At 48.4% G+C, this 18,839-nt stretch overlaps 1 protein-coding gene across 1 annotated transcript in view; it reads right to left on the minus strand.

The window, feature by feature from the left end:
* The window catches only part of KIF9 (kinesin family member 9), a 22,527-nt gene extending 3,691 nt beyond the window's left edge, over window positions 1-18,836 (minus strand). Inside the window, exons 1-18 of the mRNA XM_014955477.1 lie at window positions 18,761-18,836; window positions 18,251-18,351; window positions 17,472-17,637; window positions 17,231-17,337; window positions 16,384-16,608; window positions 15,410-15,493; window positions 15,198-15,290; window positions 14,405-14,552; window positions 13,422-13,486; window positions 11,405-11,482; window positions 9,995-10,063; window positions 9,479-9,583; window positions 8,127-8,182; window positions 7,719-7,809; window positions 6,874-7,004; window positions 6,447-6,629; window positions 4,395-4,603; window positions 2,255-2,434 (exon numbers count right to left, since the gene is read on the minus strand). Of these exons, the coding sequence (XP_014810963.1) occupies window positions 2,255-2,434; window positions 4,395-4,603; window positions 6,447-6,629; window positions 6,874-7,004; window positions 7,719-7,809; window positions 8,127-8,182; window positions 9,479-9,583; window positions 9,995-10,063; window positions 11,405-11,482; window positions 13,422-13,486; window positions 14,405-14,552; window positions 15,198-15,290; window positions 15,410-15,493; window positions 16,384-16,608; window positions 17,231-17,337; window positions 17,472-17,637; window positions 18,251-18,346 (2,086 nt within the window). The 5' untranslated portion in view covers window positions 18,347-18,351; window positions 18,761-18,836. The remainder of the gene's footprint in view (window positions 1-2,254; window positions 2,435-4,394; window positions 4,604-6,446; window positions 6,630-6,873; window positions 7,005-7,718; window positions 7,810-8,126; window positions 8,183-9,478; window positions 9,584-9,994; window positions 10,064-11,404; window positions 11,483-13,421; window positions 13,487-14,404; window positions 14,553-15,197; window positions 15,291-15,409; window positions 15,494-16,383; window positions 16,609-17,230; window positions 17,338-17,471; window positions 17,638-18,250; window positions 18,352-18,760) is intronic.
* Window positions 18,837-18,839: the final 3 nt, after the last annotated feature.

Here is an 18,839-nt window from a genome sequence, read left to right on the forward strand (position 1 = left end):
CTCCCTGGGCAGCCCATTCCAATGGCTGAGAACCCTTTCAGTGAAAAAATTTTTCTTAATATCCAGCCTGAACCTCCCCTGGGGCAACTTGAGGCCATTTCCTCTCGTCCTGTCGCCTGTGACTTGAGAGAAGAGACCGACCCCCACCTCTCTACACCCTCCTTTCAGGGAGTTGGAGAGAGCAATAAGGTCTCCCCTCAGCCTCCTCTTCTCCAGGCTGAACACCCCCATTCCCTCAGCCTCTCCTCATAAGACTTATTCTCCAGACCCCTCACCAGCTTTGTCGCCCTTGAGACAAATTGGGGGCTGCTTCTGGCTCCCCACCTGTGGGTCAGAGGGGACCTCAGTGCTCTTAAACTCTCAGATGGGACCTCAGAACTCCATGCTCCCGAGTTTCAAACTCTTGGAAAAGTTGGTTATAAAGGCCAGGGCACTCTTAGCTGTGTTGCTGCCCGTCCTCACTGCCTGGGAGGTGGTGGCTGGTCTTGGGGACAGTCCCCTGGGGCTTGTGGAGGCCAGAAGGTGGGTGGCCACGAGATGGCACTGCTCCTGCATCCCGGGGACACCGAGCCAGCCAGCTTGGAGCTGGCCATTTTGAGCGGTCAGCACATTTTGGGGGGGTCAGATTTCCATTCCAAATGCTACAGAAGCGCTTTCCATCCCGTAATAACCAGTGAGGACACACGGCAGGTGCCGCCACGCAGCAGGAATTCCGTCCTTATTAATCCTGGGCATTTCCCAGATCACAGAATCACAGAATCAATCTTCTAGGTTGGAAGGGACCTTAAAGATCATCTTGTCCGGCTGCAAGGAGGCTGTGCTCTCCTCTGGTCTTCTGGAACATTCCCCCACGGAGCAGGAGAGCCCCTGGAGAAGGCAGTGTCACCACAGTGACCCCAGGAACGGGGCTGTTTTCTCTCCTGGGAGTCGTGAAGGACAAACAAGGTCAAACCCAGAGCCCTGCTCTGGCTTGGCAGGGCTGAAATGATGCAACACCACCGCCTTTTCACCCCAGTTTTAGCTCTGAGGTGACCTTTTCTCTCTGGGCTGACACAGATGGTGGATGAGGCCATGGCCGTGTGTTTAAACAAACAGCTGGAGCACCCGAAAAATGCCAGACCCTGGGGGAAAAAGCAAACCAGTGGCAGAGTTTCCACCCAATTACGCTTTGGCCCCATCTATCCCCTGGAAGCCAGGCATTTTTTTTGGCATGGGATGCAAGAACGGATACAAGTTGTGCTCTGGGGAGTTTGTAGAACATAAAAGTGTTGCCATGTGCACGGCATCCAAACATTTGGGACTCTGGCATTCCTACACCTCCTGTTTTCCATCCTACAGGACAAATCTGGGGAGAGAGCAGGACTGTGCTCCTGTGGCCACAGCCTCAAACTGAGCGTCCTGCAGCAGAGCACACCCCAAATGTGCAGGGATCACCCCGAGCAGAGATGTGACTCATCACCAGGAGGGTGGTGCTCGTGAAGAACACGCTAAAATCACCAAAGTGGGTTTCCTGCCGAGGGGCCCTTGCTGGAACCTGAGTAATGCTGATCTCACGGGGGTCCAGAGGAGGCATCTGCAATGCAGAGCCAAAGCCCTGGCCCAGTGCAGATCCTCAGCTGCCACATCTATTCCATGAAATCCAGGGTGAGAACCAGGGCTATCAGGGGGAGTGGTGTTTTCAACCCCATTGTGAAAGGCTTTTACCCCCAGCATCACATCAAGTGGATTGATCAAGGTCCCTTCCCACCCAAACCATTCTGTGATTCTATGGTATGAGATATCTGAGAGAGAGAATCAGAATCATAGAATGGTTTGGGTTGGAAAGGACCTTAAAGCCCCCCCAGTGCCACCCCCTGCCCTGGGCAGGGACACCTCCCACCAGCCCAGGTTGCTCCAAGCCCCCTCCAACCTGCCCTTGAACCCCTCCAGGGATGGGGCAGCCACAGCTTCTCTGGCCAACCTGGGCCAGGCTCTCACCACCCTCCCACCAAAGGAATCTGCAGCAATTCGGTGTTATGTCCAAAAAAGAAAACCACCAAAAAACCCAATAATCAATTAAAAAACAAGTCTGGAAGGCAAAAACAGAGGATGACAGGGCTTGGTTTATATGCACTATGTCTGTGGAGTGTTTCAGCACTGAGCTGCTCTCGAGGATCCCAGCCAAACTGGGGGCTCTGGACATGCTCCAGCCCCTTAATTTCTTAATTAATTAATTAAAATAACCCAGAGAGGGTACCACCCTGGTCCCCAGTACCTGAGATGAGTTTGTTCCGACACTGGTCCACCAGATGCTGGCAGTACTGGATTTCTGCCTTCAGGTCCTGCAGTTCAGTGTAACCAGACCTGTACTCCTCCTTCAGGTCCTTCAGCTTCATGATGAGTGAAAACTCCTCCTCGTCAATGATGATCTGTCCTTTGTCATCCACGTACTCCCCTGGAGGGTAAGAAAAGGAAACCAAGGTTTCTTCTGAGGGTGGAGAGGGACGAAGAACAGTCATTATGCTTCGAACCACACGGTAGTTACCCACTTATGCTGAGGTTAACCACACAGTTGACATTTCCTTAGACATGCTTTCTACAAATAAATACGGCGTTGGAGTGGTGTGGGGCAGAAATCACCACTCAACTCTTGAACCTACTCAGATCTCAGTCCTCCCGGAGCGGGGACACGCGCTGATGAAGAGGAAGGACCGGGCTCTGCAGAAAGACACCCACATTGCAGCCTGCTGGAGGGTATCACCTAGAGCTTTTATGGCTCCTGGGTGGCCATGGCAAGGGTTTTTGAGACAAAGGGAGGGCTGGTCAGTCCTTTGGGGACAGTTAAACCAGTGCTACTTCCCTTCTAGAAATGTCTTCCTTGGTTTCCCTCAAATCAGTTTTCCTCAATCACTTTCCAGCACCCACAATAAACCACCAGTCAGGAGGTGTCATCATAAAAAGCAAAGGCCCAAGAGAAGCAATGTCCATGAAAAGACAGACCCTCACGTGGATATGGATTCAAGGTGATTTGCTCATCATTTAACCAGAATAACTTTGGGTTTACAGGATCAGACCCTCTGGGAAGAGGCCTCTTGCAGAGCATGGTCACAGAAGTCTCTCTGGAGGAAGAGCAATGGAAGCCAGTAGAGCAGCATTGACACTGGCTCTGACTCTCCAGCCCTCATTCACCGCTTGCTGGTGGCCATTTCTTTCCTCTCCCATTCCCTCTTATTTCCTGCTAATTGCCTGGCAATAATTAAGGCTGTCGTTTCACAGAACAGAGTCATTCTGCTGTCCTCCTTGCGAGGAACACCACTGCTACTTCCTCCCCATCCCAGGCAGAGGACTCTGCTATTAAAGCCATTTGTTTCAGCTTTCTCTCCGTGCCCAGAGGCGTTTCTCCTCTGCAGAACTCAATAACACCGACTCCTGGGAGTCCTGCCGCGGAGAACAGGAAACCTGACACACTTCCTAGTCTCATCCAGGCATATTCCACCTAATAAACATCTTGCTGCAGTGAAGGAGGAAGGCACTTAGCCCATTTTTTTCCCTCTAGTACCTTGGAGTTTGGTATTTTGACTTTCATAGACCCTAATCTAATCACAGACCCTAATCTGATCATAGACCCCTCACGCCAAGAAAGACATTGAGGGACTGGAGCGGGTCTCTAATTTAATCATAGACCCTACTAATGTAGTCTCAAGCCAAGAAAGAAATTGAGGGGCTGGAGCGTGTCCAGAGAAGGGCAACGGAGCTGGTGAGGGGTCTGGAGACCAAGGAGAAGGGTCTGGAGAACTTCTGAGGAGTGGCTGAGGGACCTGGGGGTGTTCAGCCTGGAGAAAAGGAGGCTGAGGGGAGACCTTCTTGCTCTCTCCAACTCCCTGAAAGGAGGGTGTAGCCGGGGGGGTCAGTCTCTTCTCCCAGGGAACAGGTGATGGGACAAGAAGAAATGGCTTCAGGTTGCACCAGGGGAGGTTTAGGATGGAGATTGGGAAAAATTTCTTCCTGGAGAGGGTTGTCCAGTGTTGGCAGAGGCTGCCCAGGGCAGTGGAGGGGTCATCATCCCTGGAAGGATTTAAAAGCCAGGCAGACGTGGTGCTGAGGGACATGGGTCAGTGGTGGGTTTTATCACTGTTGGGTTGATGATTGGATTCGATGATCTAAAAGTTCCCTCCCAACCTGGACAATTCCATGATTCTATGATTCTGCAGAGCTGGGACCTAAAGCCCGGCCTGTCCCGTTGCCCCGGCAGGCAGCAGGGGTGGTCTGGTGGCCTCACCACCAGAAGTCTAAAGCCTGGCCTGTCCTGTTGCCCCAGGGGTGGTCTGGTGGCCTCACCACCAGAATTGCTTTGAAACCAGTGGTTCCTGCCTTCTGTCACGTTCTCACTGGCTGGTCTCTGCACAGCAACTTACCCTGCTGCCACCTCTCCTGCTTCTGAGCCTCCAGAGTCTTCCTGATGCTCTCTATCTCCCGCTTGATGAAGTTGACCCTCTGCGCCACCGCGCTGCTTCTCCTCTTCCTGGCGAGGAGGATGCTTTTGTTCTCTTTGAAGATCCGGTTGATCTCACTCCCACCTTCCTCTTTAAACTGTTCAAATGCCACCAGCTTGGAGGGAGGGGAGCTGCAAGGGAAGTCCAAGAAAACACAGACATATGTGGGGAGGTCAGGTCTGCCCTACAGCGTGACACAGCTCCTGGGAGCAGCCGTAGCTGAAGTTTGGGGCTGGTATTTCAGTTAGAATCATAGAATCATAGAATCATTGAGGTTGGAAGAGACCCTTGGGATCATCGAGTCCAACCATCTCCCCTACTCTACAAAGTCCTCCCCTACACCATGTCCCTCAGCACTGCATCTAAACGGCCCTTAAACACAGCCAGGGATGGGGACTCCACCCCCTCCCTGGGCAGCCTGTTCCAATGCCCGACCACTCTTTGGGTGAAAAATTCCTTCCTAATGTTCAATCTAAACCTCCCCTGTTGGAGCTTGAAGCCGTTCCCTCTCGTTCTGTCACTAATTACCTGTGAGAAGAGACCAGCACCAACCTCTCTACAGTGTCCTTTCATGAAGTTGTAGAGAGTGATGAGGTCTCCCCTCAGCCTCCTCTTCCTCATACTAAACAGCCCCAGCTCCTTCAGCCGCTCTTCATATGATTTGTCTTCTAGGCCCTAGTTTTTGAGGATCTGGCTGTGCCAGCTGCACCCTGGTACCGTCTCCGCGCCCACCTTCATACCCTCCTTCCCCCACTCCCAGAAGAAAGAGTTATTTACATAAAAACCACATTCCTCAGGAGACGCCTCAGAATTGAGGCTTCCTGGGAAAGCGGACCGTTAATGGTCTGATTTTCCAGAAAAATAATGGATATTGTTCCCTTCTATTGTTAAACAGAAGCGTCTCTTTGCTCTTTCCCTGCTGGATCCCAATATGGACCAGTCACCTCTGCCAACCAGAGCCCACAGCTGCGTGCATTGGCCGGCTCCACCACGCTGCCGCCCGCGGTTTGGAAGTCTTGTCTCTTTAGAAAGACTGAACTCGAAGCAGCGTGTGTCGATCGTGACTTTTCTACGAAATGGCTTTGTTGCAAACGTCCCCCGTGTCCCCCCCCAAGGAACAGCTCAACAGAATCACAGAATCTTCTAGGTTGGAAGGGACCTTAAAGATCATCTTGGCCAACCGTCAACCTAACTGACAAAAATAGACACCCCCACAACAAACAAGGAGCATCATCACTAAACCAGACCTCCCAGCACTACATCAACCCGGCTTTTGAACACCTCCAGGGATGGTGCCTCAACCACCTCCCTGGGCAGCCCATTCCAATGCCTGATGACCCTTTCAGTGAAAAAATTTTTCCTAATATCCAGCCTGAACCTCCCCTGGTGCAACTTGAGGCCATTTCCTCTTGTCCTGTCGCCTGTGACTTGAGAAAAGAGACCGACCAGCTCTTACTTCATCACAAACCACGCTGGGCAAAAGGAGAAGTCCCTCAGGAGAACGTCACGCTCCCAAGGACGCTGCTCCATGAGCGGGCTGGATCCAGTAGCAGAAAGTAGCTCCAAATCTCCACGTTCCTCAGTCTAGACCGCTCAAAGCAAAACTCCAGCTACTGCCTTCCCCCGATTGACCTCTTAAGGGCATTTTCAAACGCCTCAAAGGCTGCCTGAGAAGTCCTTTCCCTGCCAAATCACTGGCAAACCGCTGTAAACAAGGGCCACTGGGCAGATTGCCACAGCCCCGGCGTTGCCAGCTCCACAGCTGCAGCAGCCACGGGACTTTTCCAAGGAACAGGAAAAGGCAGGCAGAGGACACGGAGGAACATGACAACACGCTGAGGTTCTTCAGGAGTTATCCTGGGTTGAGTGCCACGGGGCTAATTCCTCTTCCAATGCTGGGGAAAACTGCACTTTTAGAAGATTCTGTAAACCACCCTCTGGCAAAGATAATACTCCTTTGCAGGAAAAGCTTACCTGGGCCGCTGGGGAACCTCCACGGGAGCTGGCTGTGAGAGCTCTGCCTCAACACTCGCTGTATCCTGGTTCCTTGCTCCCTCTTTCACATCCAGATCCTTGGTGGAAACTCTTCCCTGGCTTTTGGATGGTAAAATACCAACCAGATCTCTCACCGAAAGGGAGTTCCCGATTCCTTCCTTCCTGACAGGGGGGGGAAAAGATGAACCAGATTAATTAATGTCTTAATAATAGGAAGCTGGAAGCAAAACGTCCTGCAGGTGCTGGATTCAAAAACGAGCGGTTTGATGATGCTGCTTCTACCAAAGTTTGCAGTGAAATATCTAGTGAAATGGATAAGATCAGCCTTGTTCTCACAAATCCTTACTTTCTAGAGTAGAGGGACTGCCTTGTGTAGCAAAGACCACAAAGCAGCTGCTTAACTCACTTGGGCTGCTCGCTGCCTTTCCTGGGTTTCCTCTTCCCACCTTGTCTGGAGGAAAAAGAAGCAGTTCTAGTCCTAGAAGCCTGTTCCTCCTCTTCCTCTGCCAAATGGCCACCCACATCAACCACACCTTCCTGGAAATAGGAAGAAATAAGACAATACGTTGTCCAATATAATCCAGAAATCTCTGTGCACTACCAAGGATTTCAGAGAAACACGTCTAGAAGAATGAAGTGAAAACTAACATAGGGCCAAAATTATCCTCAAATTCATATGCCAAATACTCCAGCCACTTTAGAGGGAGAATAAGTTGGGTCTGGTGCCAGAGAAATAAAAGCACCCTCAAAAGTCTTCATTCAGGGAAGATACAGACAAGAATTATATTTCCTATTTCCAAATATTTTGCATTTTCCCTCGTGTATCTCACCCAAAAAATTCAAAGCATCTCCAGTGAAGCCACAGGATTTAAGTCTATCACTTAGAGATGACTCTGCCAAACAGATAATGGTTATTTTATCTGCTGGACCAGGTAAAATCAAGGCAAGGAAATAACCACTTCAGAGAGGAAATATTTCACAGGTGGAAAGAAGTAATGAAAAATAGATTATAAACTGTAATTTAGAGTCCACATCTGTATTTATGGTTAATACACGATACATTTACTTTGCTCCAGAAATGACAAGGATTAAAAGAGGGATCTCAGCAGAGGCAGGTGACCCGACGCCACCTTCTACAACTGATTGACAGACAGGTCCCCTTCTAGTTTATATTTTCTTCATTCCCATTTAATAAATGATTCTGTTCAGATAAGGGGCCTACTCCTCTGATGATATGAATGTTGCTTTTACCTTCTGAAGAGCAGCAATGGTAACAAAGTCATTTTTGTCTATCAGAGCGTACTTGCTTCGCAATCTGGCCTCCACTTCATGCTCCTGTTGACTAGAGGAGAAAACAGCCCTTTACCTTTGTGTCCAAGGAGGACAATTTCATCTGTCAAAACCTGTACTATCTGCTGATATCAGCTTTCCAAAGAAAACCATCCTTCACCTGTGACCTCCTTTCCAAACACCCCACCTTGCTCCTTCTATTCTTCCCCATAACCATTGTAAACTTCACACAATCCCAGAATGACATGGGTTTGGAAGGGACCTCTGGAGATCATCTCCTCCAACCCTCTGCCAGAGCAGGTCCACCCAGAGCAGGTCCCACAGGAACGTGTCCAGGCGGGTTTGGAATGTCCACCTTGGATATCTTACCTTACAACCAGTTTGAACTCCTTAAATACCTCCTGGACTTGCCTGATGTTCACTATCTGAGGAAGAGATGAAGACACAGGTAAGATACAATAATTTCTGTGCTGTGGTCAGCTGCACTGATTCCAGTATTTCCCATTTTGAGGACTCTGGGTACTTGGAACTGAGCAGAAATCAGCACTCAGTGCTCCCAAGGTCCAAAAGACTGGACCAGGCACTCGTGAGACCCCACCTGGAGCACTGTGTCCAGTTTTGGAGTTGTCAGCACAGGAGAGACATGGACAGGTCCAGCAGAGGACCACAAAGATGCCACGAGGACTGGAGCCCCTTCCAGCAGAGGGCCACAAAGATGCCACGAGGACTGGAGCCCCACTGGTGTGAGGGGGGCTGAGAGAGTTGGGAGGGTTCAGCCTGGAGAAGAGAAGGCTCCAGGGAGACCTTGGAGCCCCTTCCAGTCCCTCAAGGGGCTCCAGGAAAGCTGGGGAGGGACTCTGGATGAGGGAGGGGAGCCCTAGGAGGAGGGGGAAGGGTTTGACCCTGCAAGAGGGGAGATGGAGCTGAGCTGTGGGGAAGAACTTGTTTGGTGGGAGGGTGGGGAGAGCCTGGCCCAGGTTGGCCAGAGAAGCTGTGGCTGCCCCATCCCTGGAGGGGTTCAAGGGCAGGTTGGAGGGGGCTTGGAGCAACCTGGTGTGGTGGGAGGTGTCCCTGCCCAGGGCAGGGGGTGGCACTGGGTGGGCTTTAAGGTCCCTTCCAACCCAAACCACTCTATGATCCTATGATTCCATAAGCTATGAAATGAACTATCTCTGTTTTCAACCCTCTAAAAGACTTTTCAATGCCACTGGAGATATCCTTCCCTGGGTGAAACTCCTTAGTCCTTCTCTACCTTCCCTGCTTCACTCCCACCACATCACATTTAGCAGCCCAGGTAAAACACACCTTCACATAAGAACATTTCCCACTGCACTCCTGCCCGCTGGAGGGAGAAAATGGGGACTTTGAGAGAAGATAATCATCCAGTTCCAACCCCCTGCCACGGGCAGGGACACCTCCCACTAGACCAGGTTGCTCAAAGCCCTGTCCAAACTTTAAATTCTTTAAAGAGGTTCCAAATAGACCAACTCAAAGAGTTTCAGGACTGAGGAAAAGTCTCCTCAAGCTTCCAAGAAAAGCAAAAAATTGAATGAAAACAAGGACACAGCCCTTAAGAAAAAAAAAAAAAAAAGAAATCACAACTCTGTAGCACCTTTAGGGTTAAAGACAGCCTCTTCAGAAGGCATTGTCATCGCTTCTGTCTTGGAGTAAAATGGGATGGAATCAGTATTTAAGTCCTTTTCTGCTAGAAAGCTACTTACATCAATTTCATCAATGTCTCCTGTTAGATATTTATGGACTTGAGACTTAATCTCTGCTATCTGGACGTTTGTCAGAGGGTCGTAATTCACCAAAGAACGATTTATCTGAGAAAAAAAGGTGAACAATTGAGTATCAGTGACTACAAAAAGCTAATCAAGTACTGACATGGCTCTATTGTGCCCAGAGAAGCCTTAGGTTTCATTTCTGATTGGGATTTCTCATCGTCTGGGTGGGCAGGTCTTGGGAGCGCGCTGAAAGCAAAGTGTTCCCCTTCACATTTCAACCAAAGAAGAAGAGGGCTTCAAGAGCTTGAAAGAAACATCTAGGGGTGGGGATTGAAGCTACACCACAGCCTCACTTCATGGGATCTGCAGAGCTTCACCTAAACCCCAAAAGACAGTGCTGGAAGCAGAAGGGAGAACCCAATCACATTGGACATTGAATTAACTTAAAAATAAAGATTGTGACAAAGCTTTAATTAGGTCCCACCTAAGATGGCGCAGCCTGTTCCTTACCAAGCTGTTGTGCCTGGCCAGTTCCTGCTTCAGAAGAAAAATCTCCTTCTCCAAAGCTTTCACTGTCCCCTAGGAGGGAAAACAAAAGAAAGAAAAAAAAGGTGAGCAAATCATTAAATGCTACCAGAGGAAAAAAACTGCTGAAAAGCAGCATTGAAGCGGCTGCTAGAGAACATCACAGCTGTGCACCAGCTCCCCTGGGCTCTGCTGTCAGGTTTGCATCCCTGAAGCTGTGTGTCTGGCAATGGTTTCTCCTTTGAGGAGCTTCCAGCAAGAAGGCTTCTGTTGTGCCCTGTGGGTACCGCCTGCAGAGCCAGCCCAAGCCACCAGAAGAAAGGCCACCTGGTTTTTAATTTGGTGCTTTCCTGATCTGGCTACTGTAAGGACCATCAAGTTCTGGACTATGAGGTATTATGCTGAAAGGCAAGAAGTCTGAGGGTCTCCACTCTGTCCCTTACTGAGTTCTGACATAATAGAGGAGGGAGTCTCCTGCGATGTGTTTGGTTGGATTTCTCCATAACATGGAATATCTTCAAGCATTCACTATTTAACATGTGTTTCCAGAACAGTGTGGGGACACAAATCTGTGGGGGTTGACACTGAGCTGCTTTTGAAGCGACCTGTTGAGCATCAAAGCTACTCTTGGGGCTATTCTTTTCCACTCCCCACAACCTGTTGAGCATCAAAGCTTCCCTTAAACAGGACTCTTGGGGCTATTCTTTTCCACTCCCCACATCTCAACAAAAAAGGAAAGGGACTAAAGAAGAAAAGAGCTGCTTCTGGAAGCTGTTGGAGGAAACTGCCCCAGCTGTTTCACCATTTGCCAGTGAAATACAGCAGGGTCCTCACACACCACGTGTTATGGATCATTCTAAACTTCTTCTTCTTCAGGCTATCGGTAATTCACAGAGCATTTATTGCTGCCAGCTCTGTTTCAGCTGCAAAAGTGCACTCAGGACATCTAAAATACTGTGATCATTTTATTTAAATTATTTTCTTGTGGAGACAAGTTTCGTATTTGTGGCAAAAACCAGCAGCAACGGGGATAACACTGTGTAAAGCTGCAGGTGGGACCGGAGACGATTTCCCCACGTACCAGGGGAGGAGACCACCACAAAAAAAATCACTGTTAAGAGGTGAATCTTATCACAAAAATTAAGGAATCCAACATATGCAGTTGAAAGAATTACCACATGACTGCATATTCAAGGTAACTTGAATTAAATACCAACGGAAATAATTTAATACTAATCCATTTTATCATCTACCTAAATTCAGCGAGTATCAGCTTGGCCGATGAGGGGTAATTCATTAAACTCCCAAATTCCCCTCTGGTTTTTAAGGTCATTACCCTAAATATTAATGAACCTTGAGAAAATATGCCATCTTCCATTCCCCTCCTCCACGTACCTCTGGGTCGTACGTCTCGTTGATGACGGGCTCCGTTGTGATCCATTTCATTCTGGTAGCAAAACGAAGAGAAGACAACTGAAAAACACGGGTTTTAAGTAACTGAAGGAGAAATTGGCAAGGATGTCATTTTCATCATCTGTTACTACTTAATCCTCTCAGATCCCAGTGTGCAGAAATACAAAAGCTATTCAACTGCAGGGAGCAGTAGAGGATTTCTCATTCCTCTGCCATCAGCCAGCTTCGGATCATCTCTTTTGTCTTTTCTCTTCTGCATTTGGGCAGCTCTTTGGGTGTGAGCTGTGATGGCAAAAACACCCACTCCCGTTCCTGAGCAAAATAACCCATCCTAAAAACTCCAAATCACACCCTTCAAAAGGGCCTTCAAGCTCAATTCCTGCAGTTGTGGTATCTGGAGAGTAAGCCCTCACAAGGCTGAAAATCCTCCTCTGGATGCAAAGTATTTCAGCTGCCTCCTCAGTAATATTCCAAGTTTCTTGGTGCTACTGGGACACATGGAGATCATGGAATCACGGAATTTTTGTCAGAGTTGGAAGGGACCTCTAGAGCCCATCCAGTCCAACTCCCCTGCCAAAGCAGGGCTGCCCAGAGCACATCACTCAGGAGCATCCAGGTGGGGCTTGAAGATCTCCAGAGAAGGGGACTCCACACCCTCCCTGGGCAGCCTCTGCCAGGGCTCCATCACCCTCACCGTAAAGAAGTTCTTCCTCAGATTTGAGTGGAACTTCCCATGGTCCAGCTTGTGCCCGTTGCCCCTCGTCCTGTCACTGGGAACCACTGAAAAGAGTCCAGCTCCATCCTCCTTCATCCCACCCTTTAGACACTTGTCAGCATTGATAAGGTCTCCCCTCAGCCTTCTCTTCTCCAGGCTCAAGAGCCCCAGCTCTCTCAGCCTTTCCTCACCAGGGAGATGCTCCAACCCCTCCATCATCTTTGTAGCCCTACGCTGGACTCTTTCCAGTAGTTCCCTGTCCCTCTTGAACTGGGGAGCCCAGAACTGGAGGCAAGATTCCAGTTGTGGCCTCCCCAGTGCAGAGCAGAGGTGGAGAATGACCTCCCTCGACCTATGGGCCACACTCTTCCCTACGCAGCCCAGGATCCCATTGGCCTCTTGGCCACAAGGGCACATTGCTGGCTCATGGATAATTTACTATCTACCAGGACCCCCAGATCCTTCTCCTCAGAAGTGCTTTCCAGCAGGTCCACCCCTAACCTCTACTGGTGCCAGGGGTTCTTCCTCCCCAGGTGCAGGACCCTACACTTGCCCTTGTAGAACCTCATTAAGTTCTTCTCTGCCCAGCTCTCCAGCCTGTCCAGGTCACACTGGGTGGCAGCACAGCCCTCTGGAGTGGCAGCCAGCCCTCCCAGTTTGATTAAAAACAACTCTGCCTTGAAGAACAACTGCCCACCAAGTGTCTGTGCTTTTACATTTTTTTTTTTGCCACGGAAAACTTTCTTGGCAAAGAGCAGAGTGGTTCCCTCCTCTGTGTTATGGAAGCGGTTGTTGATCCGGTTCATGCAGGGAGGTTTTCACCAATTTCATTATTTCACAGGTTAAAAAAACCCCTTACTCTCGGGAGGTCACTCCTGATTCCTGAACCAGCTGAAAAGCCAGATGTGAACGGCTGCAATTCCATCGACCTCGTTATGTGATGAACCATTCAAACCCAGCCAGAGAGTTGAACCAAGAATAATAATTAACACTATCCCGTGGGCTTAGATTTTTAGCTCCTTGTGCCCGCTCTGTTTCAAGCTCTTCTTTTCCCCTGGGCCGGTCACCACTCCTCTGTTTGCATCACAAATCAGGCTGGGGAGAGCAATCTGTGTTCTGAGCCTTTGGAGATAAGACCATCCAATGTTTGCGAGGAATTAGGCAAGATGTTTCTCTGGGCCTCCTGCCACAGCTCTCCAGAGACTGTTCTTTAAACCCAGCTACGGCCAATCGCAACAGGAGCAGGAACAAGGCTTTAATTCTGCAGAAATCAGTTCAACTTACGGTCTCTTCTACATGCACAGCTTCCCCACAGATATTTGCCACTAGGACAGTATTGCAGTTTCCCCCTGGGAAAAAAAATAAAAATAAAAATAAAAATAAAAATAAAAGGAAATAATATAACTTGGGGGGTTTTTGTTGTTTCATTTTCTGGAATGTATTACATTATGTGCGGACTGAAATAGAGAAAAAGCAGCAACAAAGAGCACGGTTTGTAACTGTCCCTCTGAAGTCCCCCGTGGGCACAGAAACACAGAGGCACAGGAGGACTTAAGGATAAAGGTAAATCGTGTTCCTCGTGCTGTGATGATGCAGGAAGAAGGTGGGAATGCAAAGTGGGAAAGCCCAAAATCAGGAAAACCAGAGCCAAGGATTTTAAAAGCCTTTGGCCTAAATCGAATAGCGGGGAACTTGGTGGGACACAGTCACTGATTTTCCTAAAATCCACAGCAAGACTTGTGCTCGGAACTCCCCAAATATCACCCTCATTTCTGGTGACTTCCATTACTCCACACAAACATCCACAGCCTGTTTTCAGCTGCTTTTTCCTCCCAGGGCAGGGGTTTGGAATAAGATGATCTTTAAGGTCCCTTCTAACCCAAACCATTCCACAATTCTATGCCTCCAGCTGCCTTTCCAAGAGCATAAGCCTTTCCTCTGGATTCAGGAGGCATCACAGCTTTGGTTTCATCATCTGCTAAAGCAGGAGCATCTGAAAAGGTTTATAACACGCTGGGATTTTTTGGTGGTAGTTTTTTCCAATTATTCCAACAAAGGTTTTGTGAATTTCTACTGGTTTGATCTGTGGGGGCTTTGTACCATCTCCTGCATCTGCTGTTTTATTTGAGGAGGAAACACAGACATCCTTGGAATGATGATGAGTTCCATGTGCTTATATGTTATGATCTTAGGATTTAATAAGTTGATTGAACCAATACTGTTTTCCAGGAAGAGTATTTGGGGCTGTCGAGAAGCCCAGCTCTTACCCAGCGAGTCCTTGAGCACGTGGGTGAGTTTGCTCTGCCTGAAGGGGATGTGGTCCCTCTTGGGATCAGCCAGAGCGATGACGATTTGCTCAAGGAAGGAGAGAGACTTGTTGATGAAGGTGGCTTCTTTCAGAACCTGCCCTTCAGACTGCAATGAAGACCAAAAAGAGCATATTCCTCACTCGAGGGGACAACTCTGCTGGACTGTGAGGGGAGGGAGTTCATTCAGAAACAATGATCTGGAGCTTTCTTCAGCTGGAAAATGAGTTTTGAGACCTCAGTTTTTCATTACAAGTCTACCAGGACCACTGGTTTTCATTCCCAAAGTGATACATTTGATGGGATTTCTGTTCTGATCAATACAGAATGTGACACAGGACCTGAGGAACTTTCAGTTGTTGAGCCCTAATGGTCTAAGAAAATTTCAAGTTTGCCTGCTGGGACCAGAAGTGAGGGATTTGCACTGTCCCTCATGGAGTGAAGAGGGAAATCAGGGGCTCTTTGTCTCAATAGTCAATGGCTCCAGCCTTTTTTTTTGTGGAGAAATGATAAACTAACTGAATTTGGGTCAGGTTGGAAGGCACATGCAGGATGGGAGTCACACAGATGTGGATTTAGAAATTATACACAGCAGCAGCAAACAACTGAGAGCTCTCCAATGCCTTAACTGGTCCCAGTCTCTCCCATTTACCACTGGCTGAATTCTGTTGTGGGGAAAACCCATCATTTCATCTCCACCGTGTTGACTACTGGATTCTTCACCACGAACTGAAATATTTCTTCCAGTACTTACTCCAGTCTTGCTCAGTCTCTCTGAGCCTGCCAGATCTATGAGGTTGATTTTAGAGTTAACACATTTGCCATCTGAGAAAACCCTGAAACGAGACTGGAAGGGAAAAGAATATAAATTGTACTTAAGAGCAGACAAAACTGACATACGGTATAAAACAGATATGAAAGATCCTCAACCACTTGAGTCCGTAAAAGAACCGCTGGAGCTCTTACCTCAATATAAATAGTGAAGATGCAATGGGACCGGGATGAATTTTTATTCAGCGTGTGCTCCGTTATCACTCTGTTGGTCTCACCCTGCAAAGGAAGGCAAAAGTTGAGCTGGTGTTTTCAAACGTCCGCAGTGGTAGAACGAAAGGAAAATTAGAAATCCACCCAATTAAATAAACAGGGGTTCATTCCTTGCTCTGCAGAGCCTCTTGGTTAGAAGAGTCAGAGCAGGAGCTCGCCGTGTTCGCCTTATTTTCTCACTCAAAGGCCTCTCAAAGCATTTCACGCTGTGGTTGGTAAAGGTCACTGTTTACTGTAAAAATGCCTTTTACCGGAGACCACATAATCTGCATTTTCACTTTCAGGGCTCAGCTCACAGATGTGTGGCTTTTTGAGGAACAGTCGGACAAACCTTCTTCAGAGGCAAGATGTCCCTGGCTCTTTCAGTTTTCTGATGACTAGAAAACCAAAGAGCTCCCCAAGATTCAAATGTCACCCAGAAGATTCACCCAACTGTGGCTGCCACGGATTTGTGATGCCAACTTACAGGAAAAGAAAGCAACACTGAAAATGATGTTGCAATTGCTTGTTGGGAGCACTGGTCTGTCACAGAGCTGGGCTGCCAGGCCGGGAGGCAGAAAAGGAAAATGGAGGTTCTACAGAATCAAAATGCATTTGTCAACTGGTTTCACGGCCCGGGTCTCAAAGGACAATGACCTCTGAGAGCTGGAAGGTCAGTGACTGGTTCCACACTTTAAATGATAGAAGGTTTGGGTGGAAAGGACCGTAAAGCCCCCCCAGTCACACCCCCGGACCCCTCCCACCAGCCCAGGTTGCTCCAAGCCCCCTCCAACCTGCCCTTGAACCCCTCCAGGGATGGGGCAGCCACAGCTTCTCTGCCCAACCTGGGCCAGGCTCTCACCACCCTCCCACCAAACAAGTTCTTCCCCATATCTCAGCTCCATCTCCCCTCTTGCCTCAAAAAGGAGATTCAGAGCATCTTCCTCGTGGCTCACTGCGTGTACAGACAAGCCCTTGACATAAACACCCTGTGGACAATCCACTACAGCCATCTGCATGTCACTGGTCCCGTTGCTCGCCACGGTGGCCAGAAGGTCAAACAAGGTCTCGTTGTAGATTTCCAGGTAGGATATTCGGACAGTGAGGAACGGATCAACGGAATGTGCAGCCGCTTTGAAGACCTACACAAAGGCAAAGAGTTTGTCAGTGCCAGAATTATTAGAATTATTAGAATAATTACAGAATTATTAGCTATTTCTGGCTTTCCAGAGAAGATATTTCTAATTTTTCAAGCAGCCATAAACACCTCTGCGGGCATGTAGCTGATTCTGCACTGTGGTTGCACGAGGGCTGGCAGGGCCAAGTCAAGAGTTTAAATATGTCTCAACATGGTAGTTTTGAAAACACCACTCTGGAAGGCCCTGCTGGCATTTGGAAAGCGGCAAATTCTAGTTGATTTATAAGAAATAGCAGAATTAAAGAGAAACAACGTCTGCAAATGACAATAAAGCGTAACTACAGAATTCTTCCCATCTTATTTTAGGTTGTATGTGTTATCTCAGCCCCATGCCACGCGTGCTTGTTGTCTTTGTGAGAGTGGAGAGCGTTCTGCAGTATCACTGCCTAAAAATTAGCAGATCTGCCCCCTCAAAGCAGTGGTCAAATTGTGCCTCTGTACAGCAACGGGACCCACAAACCAGCATGTTTCAAGCCAACACCATCCCAATGCTCTGAAACATCACCACTATACAGCAGAACTCCTTGTTATTTCTTCCAGCCTCTTTTCCCACTGGGATCCAGTACCTGCTGGATGGCCCGGGGTATGATTCCTCGATGCTTGTACTCGGCAGTCGCTCCCGTCATCGTGTAAGTTTTTCCGGCCCCCGTTTGCCCGTAGCACATGATCGTGCCTAGAAAAGAATCAAAAGCAAAAAGAATAAAACTCGGGAGGGAACCTCTGCATTCCTCAGATGGAGCATCACAAGGATCTCTCCCTCAGATCAAATCTCCACTTAATGGCAACATAATAAAAATAGCAAATTACCATTATAGCCAATTAAAGCTTCGGACACCAATTTCTTCGCCACGGTCTCGTAGGCCAGCTCCTGGGAGGTGTTGTGAAGGACACCATCCAGCCGAAAGGACCAGTCGGTCTGCGTGTTGTTTACAACTCCTTTCCTGGCATCTTTTTTGATGTAGATATCTATGGTCTGAAACCCAAAAAGAGATGAAGATCACTTCAACGAAGAGTTTCGGCAGTTATTGTCCAAAAAAAGCTCCCCGAAACACTGAAGATTTGAAGGAAAGTAGAAAATGGAACACAAATAATAATATCATTTTACTGACCTGGATGGTGTTTTCTGGTAATGGGTATTTAAAAGAAAAACAACAGGAAATGTGGCTAAACTAATCTGTTTACCTTTCAGAGTGTGATCTTGCATCTCAGGAAAATTTTTAGTTAATGAAGAGAAGGTGAAGAGAGGAACTTACATCATGAGGGATAGAAATAGACTGTACCACAGGGAGACCTCTTAGGTTGGAACTGTGGTTCCCACTGGGAATTCCTTAAGGATCAGTCAGAATCCCAGTCCTTTGGAGGATTTTCTCTGGTGACTGCATCACAAGAAGCGTGTTTCCTACAGTCACATGTGCTGATACAAAACCACAAGCCACTGTCGGCGCAGAGAAAAACAACAAGCAGGACCACACGAATCAACACGCACCAAAACACTATGGAATGGAAGAATTCTGCCTTTCTGCAGGGAAAAAAAAAACTGAAGCCAAATTCCAAACCTTTTGCACTTGCCATCCCTTTTTCTCTACCTTGTTGTCTGGCCCAAACTTGATCATATCTTGAGCAAAATCAGCTGTTGGCTTGACTCGCACAAACGTGTGGACTCTCTTTTCCACTGCATCCATTCTGACTAGAGAGGGGGGGGGGAAAGGAAAAATCAACAATGTTGCACTCCCTAAAATTAAACATAATATTATTCATTACAAAAAGGTGAGCTATAGAGTAGTCAAGTTTAAAAATAAAGGGTTGACACAGGTAGACATTCCAAACCCGGCTGGTTCCTGTGGGACCTGCTCTGGGTGGACCTGCTCTGGCAGAGGGTTGGAGGAGATGATCTCCAGAGGTCCCTTCCAACCCCAGATCACTCTGGGATTCTGTGATCACAGGGTTGATGTAGTGCTGGGAGGTCTGGTTTAGTGATGATGCTCCTTGTTTGTTGTGTGGGTGTCTATTTTTGTCAGTGAGGTTGACGGTTGGCCAAGATGATGTTTAAGGTCCCTTCCAACCTAGAAGATTCTGTGATTCTGTGATTCACCTACCTGCGCCCCCTCCTCAGCCGGGCCCGGGCGAAGGGAGGCCTCGGCGGCGGCTGTGTACACCGTTGCCATGGCAGCCATC

The sequence above is a fragment of the Calidris pugnax genome, unplaced genomic scaffold (genome assembly GCF_001431845.1).
Source record: "Calidris pugnax isolate Ruff unplaced genomic scaffold, ASM143184v1 scaffold266, whole genome shotgun sequence".
Classification (NCBI taxonomy): Eukaryota; Metazoa; Chordata; class Aves; order Charadriiformes; family Scolopacidae; genus Calidris; species Calidris pugnax.